The 7,324-nt window shown below is 31.0% G+C and overlaps 1 protein-coding gene across 7 annotated transcripts; it reads left to right on the top strand.

Moving 5' to 3' along the window:
- The first annotated feature begins 807 nt into the window (after nt 1–807).
- Nucleotides 808–7,324, top strand: LOC130932715 (uncharacterized). Of its 7 annotated transcripts, XM_057862121.1 has the most exons (11): nt 814–904; nt 1,213–1,312; nt 1,493–1,565; nt 1,659–1,917; nt 2,814–2,876; nt 3,127–3,166; nt 3,656–3,720; nt 3,938–4,054; nt 4,634–4,762; nt 6,709–6,764; nt 6,900–7,324. In XM_057862121.1, exons 3-11 carry the CDS (start codon nt 1,498–1,500, stop codon nt 6,961–6,963), a joined length of 861 nt encoding a protein of 286 aa, XP_057718104.1. In that variant the 5' UTR covers nt 814–904; nt 1,213–1,312; nt 1,493–1,497; the 3' UTR covers nt 6,964–7,324. The 7 variants fall into 7 exon arrangements, with proteins under 7 accessions (XP_057718106.1, XP_057718104.1, XP_057718102.1 ...); XM_057862123.1 differs by lacking the exon at nt 1,213–1,312 and having other exon boundaries at nt 808–904; XM_057862119.1 differs by having other exon boundaries at nt 862–904; nt 1,213–1,565.

Raw genomic sequence — 7,324 nt, 5'->3', positions numbered from 1 at the left:
TTATTATTATTATTATTTCTTTAAATTTAACATTTTTTTTGGTTTTTTTTTGTTAATTTTTGTATTTTTGTATTTATTTTTTTTGGCCTTTTTTTTCTAAGCGAATAAACAAAATAAAATAAGAGAATAAGAAGAATTAATTATAGTATTTAATGATTTAGCTTAAGAATCTCATAAAGATAATAGTTAAGAGAAGGAATAAGAAAAGTTTTTTATTTTTCAGTGAGATAATATTTAATTTAGTTTCTAAATTTGCATACGAGCTTCAATTTAGTTTCTAAAATTTTAATTATCTTTATTTAATTCTCAAACTTTGCCAATATGACTCATGTTAGTTCTTGAAATAATTTTCAATATATAGATATTAATAGAACATTATCATGGACAAGCAGATGCCACACTAGACTATGTAAAATGATGTCGTTTTTGTTTTGACACTCAAATAACCCAAAAATAATATCATAAGTAGTGTTTATTGAAACTTTACCTAACAACATCATTTTATATGTTTCAATGTGATATTTGATTGTCCTCCATTAACGTTTTTGAACTAAAAATCGTCTTAGGGACTAATGTGAGACATGTTTATAAAATTTAAGGATTAAATAAAGGTAATTAAAATTTTTGGAACTAAATTGAGACTTGTATATAAATTTAGAGACCAAATTGAATATTAAATTTTTTTATGCATGCATAAAAATTTAAAAAGTTAACATTTATTTTATATTTTATATATATTGGAGTTTACTTTATCGTATATTTTATATGCTTAAGCACGTGACAAAAGTGCTTTTGTTTTATTTATTTATTTATTATTATCTCCAGAGTTTCATTTTTTCAATTTTTGATTCAATTCAGAGTGACGGATTTTGAGAGACATACAATAAAATTCCATTATTACAACGTAATTTTCATGTCGTGTTAGTTTAATCGCTGCTTGATTTTATTACGAATATCGGATTAAGCTAGCATTTGCCTTTGTTTTTGTGATTTTTTTGGTTGTTGTGATGAATTTTTTATTTAATCAAAGCATTTGGAATGATGCACGCAAACTGTTTGATGAAAAGCCTCAGAAACAAGTTGGGTCATTCCCGTTCCTTTTAACGTATTTTAGTTGTTCTGCTAATGGATTGTACTAACTGGTAACTTTACTTGTGCTTTTTGAGCTTCCCGGTGATTACTGATTAGTGTAATTTTTGTTCATTCTTCCAGTGCGCGCGGATTATTTCAGACTCTTAACTGAATCAATCCTTGCGTTTTCAGTTTCACCATTTCGTGCAACAGGATATAAGTCATCCATATGTCACAAACTGTAACCAATTAACCATGTTCTTATTCTTCTTTAAAGCACTTCAGTAGTGTTGACTAAAAATTCAATGTTAAGGCGTAAGAGTGGATATTTGTATAATTATTAAGAGTTAAGGGGTACTTTACAATTTTGCAAATAGAAAGGAGATGAATTTAATTACTCTGAAACTATCCTCCGATACAGAACCAATGGAAAAACCATCAGAAACCGAAGAACCCTCTTCAACTTCGTTGCCAGATCACCAAAACTGGATAGCGTGTGTAAAAGATTCTATTGCACTAACCTTATTATCGTTAATCAATTTTACTTTTTGATTAAAAGGATTTTTTTTTTTTTTTTTCCATTTCAGAGCACAAGATTTGCTGAGGGAGAAGCTGATCAGAGAGGATAGCTTCACATGGAAAATACCCGAAGACCGTTCGGATTCGGAGGAAGGATTATTGAGATACATTGGCGGAGTTGATATAAGCTTCTCAAAAGATGACCCATCAATGGCGTGTGGCACACTTGTGGTTTTGAACTTAAGAACTCTGCAAGTTGTTTATGAAGACTTCTCTTTGGTCAATATTCGAGTTCCCTATGTTCCTGGCTTCCTTGCATTCAGGGAGGTATATGTTCCTTTTTTTTATGATTAAACTCAAAGATACATGTACCATTACTTGAAAAATTTGTGACATCAATTCAGTTCCTTTGTAACTATAGGTGACTTCAGGTTAATCTGAGATATATTTGACATTTGTCCCTTTCTTTTACCATTTGGATTCTATTTTTTAAGACAGAAATATACATTGTGACTACTCACATAAAAATTTTCATGTGAAGATGATAGCTAACATGTTGACACGTTCTGTTAAGTTAAATAATTTAGTTAAATATGTCAAAATATTTAACAATTCTCAAATATCATATTTAAATATAGGAATCTTCATGTGAGTAGGGCAAACAACCCAACCCTTGAAACATACTACAGCCCCAGGTGGCGAAGAGCCGACATCAGGGTACCAAACCTTCCCTAGAGTAACTTTTATCCATTGAGCAACAACCCTTCCACTTAACACCGTGGTCGGATCACTAAGTCTGACTTTCATCCCTACAGATCACTAAGGCTGACTTTCGTCCTGCTCAACGGGTTGGTCTTGCAGTAGTCACCAATATATAGATAGAGTGGATGATTTAGATATTCACTTTTAGAAAATATAGAAAATATAAGAAAATTTTTGTCTCAGTCTCACTCTCTCTACAACTAAGTGTGTTTCTGGTTCTACTGTCTCTATGTTTCTCTTGCAGTGTCTAAGCACAGCTTGACAGATGAATTGATTCACAAATCTTTAAGGAACTAAACTTTGTCACAAATGGTTTAAACACTAAAATGATGTCATGCATATCTTTGAGGACCAATTAGCTAGGATAGTCTTTTCTCAATTTTGATTTATAATTTTCCTTACATTAAGTGTCTAAATTATTTGTTTCAGCTCTTGTTTTGATTAATCTTATAATATTTTAGGCCCCAATTCTTTTAGAGATTCTGGAGAAAATGAAAAAGAGTGGTAGTTCTTTCTACCCACAGGTGATTGTCGTATCTTATGTTAAAAAATAGTTCTAATTTTCTTAGTCTACCTTGTATATCGATTGGATGGTGTGTGGCTCATGTGGATCCTACACTCCATTTAGCGTTGCAAGAGTGTGTTTCAAATATACTGAATTTTAAAATGAAGATTATTTACTTTGGAATTTTGTAGCAGTCTTTTTTCTTTTTGATGATTTTGTACGATGTTTTTGTCATCTGAATGGAAGTTGTTTTTGGTGTTTATTGACAGTTGTTAATGGTTGATGGAAACGGAATACTACATCCCCGAGGCAAGTGCTTTTGTAAGAGATATGCCAATGTTATGCATCGTTCTTATACTGCTGTTTGTTTAAGCTAAAAAATTCTTTTGAATTCTCAAAGAATTATAAATTTGAATTTATTTAGCAGTAGTGAATTTGAAATATAATACTGTATTTGCAGAGTAGCTGCTTTAAAGTGAGGAATTATTCATTGTCATTAGACTGTTCTCTTCTAGTAATGGGACATTGTTTTTCAAACATTTTGTATGCTTAGTAAACCGTCAATTTGTAACACTGGGTCATTGTTTTTCAAATATTTTTATGCTTTAATAGACCATGACATTGAATAGTGATTCAACCAGTGAATTTTTATCACTCCATTTCCAATGTCCAGGTTTTCCCCTAATGTAAATTATGTTTGCAACTTTTTCATGTTATAATTGATAAAAGATATAGAAACTTTAGCTTGTTATTAACTTACCAAGTTTAAATGGAAATTCCCTAAATTAACTTATGCAGGCTTTGGCCTGGCCTGTCATCTAGGAGTTGAGGCAAATCTCCCAACCATTGGAATTGGAAAGAATGTTAGTATTGATAATATTCGATTTAATTCATTCTTATTGTCATGGTTAGTCATTTTTTTTTATCTTGTACCTGTCACAAAACTGAGGAGCTTTTATTGATAGAAATTCTCTTATCGATCATTTAAGAGATTTTGTACTCTCTTTTGTTCTTACAGTCAAGAAGAAGAATTGCCGTTTAAATACTCGAACACTTATTCTTTACCTGTGTATGTTCCAGTTGCATCATGTGGATGGTCTTAATCAATCTAGGGTTAGAGAGCTTCTTGAAGCTGGAGAAAATTCTTGTAAAGATCTCATTAATTTGGTAGGTTGCTCAGGGCATATATGGGGAGCGGTAAGTCATTCATCTAAGACCAAACTAGCTATTTGGTAACTCAGTGATACATGTGACTTGGTTTTAGCTACATGTTAGCATCAGTTTAGTCTTTAAAGATTCTCTAAGTTTAGTTATTAAAAAATTCACGTGGCATCTATTTGATCCTTTGTTCAGGTAAATTCATTAATTTATTTGAGGTCAACATCTATTGTTTAAGGACCAAAGTGATGTTACATGTATTTTTTTCAAGTACTAAATTGATGTAAAAAATCCTCCATGGACCAAACTAATGTGAGCGTACATCTTTCTGGGGCTAAACTGATGTCACAAATCTTTTAAAAATCAAACTAATGTCACCTATATCATTGTGGGACTGGATAGCTAGTTTACTCTTTGAATTAACGGCATTTTGTTATTTGTTACACTAACTGCTCTGGTGAGCACAAACCATTGGAAAAGTCCGTGCCATATTGCTGACATGTTATGAATTGCTATCCAGCTTAGACTTACACTGCTGCTAAAATCCTGTTTCAAGTATTTATACAGTTATAAATATTTATTGAATCAGTTTTTTTTTTTCCAAAACAATATGTTTAGGCCATGAGATCTACACAAGGATCTATAAAGCCAATATTTATATCAATTGGTCATCGGATTTCACTTCAAACTGCTCTTAGACTAGTTCAGATGACTTGCAAGTATCGTGTTCCCGAGCCAATTAGACAGGTGAAATTATTTGTCATTTGAAAGCTTTTGATATCTCATTAGTTTCACATCTCTTCATATAAATCGTATGTCCATTACTAGATACAAGTAAACTATTTACAAGAATTAATCCTATAAATTGAATATTTATGGCTTTTATTTCTAGTTCTTTATTTCATGTTAGGACACTATAGCAGTCTTGGTTCATTGAGAAGAGTTGTTAAGGACTTAAAGGGAAAGAAAGGAAAAGTTTTGAAAACCAATCACTATGTTCTTTTTTATCTGAGACCCACTAAAAAACCTTTTGGTTTACCACAACTTTTTGGTTTTGTTTTGAACATTGTAATAAGAAAAAATGTAGAAACAATCAAATCTTATTTTATGATTTTTTTTTCTCCATAAAATCCTGTAAATAAAAAAAAATACTAGAAATAAAAATACAAACCCTTGATGGTTCAACCAGTGTTACTGCTATCAAAAGCACACTTAGACACTAGCAGCTGTGGAAAAATAGTTTTGCACTTCTCACATTTTGAGGCGCACTAGGTTGAATAGAATGGAGCCGGTTCAATTAAATAGGTAGGTGCACTAGGTTGAATGGAGGCATGGAGCGTGATTTCTTAGCTTTTGAGGTAGTGTTGGAGAACCAACTAAAAATACAAGTAGTTGATATAATAAAGATTAAAACTTGTTTGAAAGAAAAATACAATGAAATAGTGAGTTTGAAATCTAATTATTAAATTTGGTTGTCAAATTATTGCACCTTTTTTTATCGAGAGAATGAAATGACGTTTATATCCTTATTTTAATGACTAGTGTTTTAATTCATTCTATTATTATTAACTGAGTGTAAAACTCAACCATGTGAAACTAGTTAAGATGGTAAATATCTTAATTCTAACTGTCTATTAATTTATTATTTTATTTATTAATTGTGTAAAAATAATAATTGTAAGATTAGTTAAGATGGTAAACATTTACATTCTAATCAAGAGGTTATGGTATTTTAAGAATAAAAATTTGTTCACGAACAAAAGCTATCTAATTTCCATATATAATAGATTAATAAACACCACATTTTTTTATAATTAATTTTAGGGTTTATCTATCGTGTGCCCTAAGAGTACATGTTAAGATTACAAAATAAAAAGGTTTTTATTGAAAATATAAAAAATTAAAGTTTTCAATGTATTTGTTTTGTATTTATTAAATGAAAGCATTTAAAATTTTTTATTAATGGTAAGCTTATCATATGTTTATGTTTAATAAATGTCATTTATTTAAGGGTATAGTTATAATCTTGTTTGGAAAAACTGCATATCCAAGTCTCAATGTCTCATGAACAATTTGTTCCTTTTCTCCATTTTCTTTGACAACCAACCAAAGAAAATCTACTTTTCTCCCCATCCTCTTTTTGCTGTTTTTTCTTCTTTCCTTCCTTTTTTTTTTCTTGAGGACCAAACAATGGGTAAATTTAATCTTTCTTTTCCTTGATCAACTTTTTTTTTTCTATTTTTGGTGAATTTTGGGCATCCTATAAAATTGCTTTCGGGTATTAACTTATTATTATGCCTTATTGAAGGATTTGTGTCTAATTATCAAGACGTTTTGAGCCTTTCGCACCTTAAGGGCACTTTTAGCCTTTGACTACTACCTTGGGTTCAACTCAAAATCTTGTATTGCGAAGTATTCTCTAGATGATCCATGAGATGTTGCTGCATCTCACATTCTTAATGTCCTTACAACAGAAAGTCAAAGTATCAAATGTTGTTAGCTAGGCTGATGCACTATTTTCCAACGTTTTTGGTTAATAGATGTTTATATTAGATTGGTTTGGAAAGGTTTTCTATCATTTTGAAAGGTTTTATTTTTCAGAACCGCTCCAGTTACTGGCTATGTTTCAATTCTTTGGTAACTAATGAAATTGAAAAATGCATCCACTTCTTTCATCTGTATTTTTACTGCAGGCCGATATAAGATCCAGAGACTACATTCGGAAGCTCAAAATGAATGCCAGAATGAAGTAATTTCACTGATACAGTACATTATTAATGCTCATTGTTTCTTGAACATTGATGCTACAATGAATTAAATAAGATTACAGAACCTTGAGATATAAACTTTATTGCTCTTGGCCTTGCTTTGGTTCCAAATACAGATTTCTCATTGGTGAGACTTACTTGAACTGGAAACAGATGTTGCAAATGTGTTGCAAACCATGATGGTTATTACAAGATGATAGCAGGTGGCAAAACTGTATCGACCACTTGTAAACAACAAAGGTGATGAGATTAATGTATGATTAATCACATGATATTGTTGTGAATTGTGACACAACTGTAATGAAATTATGAAAATGGGACATTGTTATGATCCTGAAAAATTGGCCCAAGCTAAAATGGGCAAGAGAAATTTGAAGGGAAAGATGGTATGACCGTGATTCCATATATTCAAGTGTAGCTTGTACCTGATTTTGATCCATATCCCCATGAATTTTGTCTCAGTACTTTTCTTTATAATCACACTCCATTATTTCCCAGATTTACATACATACTGCATACATCTCAGACAACCCCATACATA

This window comes from Arachis stenosperma, chromosome 6, assembly GCF_014773155.1.
Source record: "Arachis stenosperma cultivar V10309 chromosome 6, arast.V10309.gnm1.PFL2, whole genome shotgun sequence".
Taxonomy (NCBI): Eukaryota; Viridiplantae; Streptophyta; class Magnoliopsida; order Fabales; family Fabaceae; genus Arachis; species Arachis stenosperma.
The sequence above is the reverse complement of the archived record's forward strand: the minus strand, read 5'-3'. Positions and strand labels throughout refer to the sequence as shown.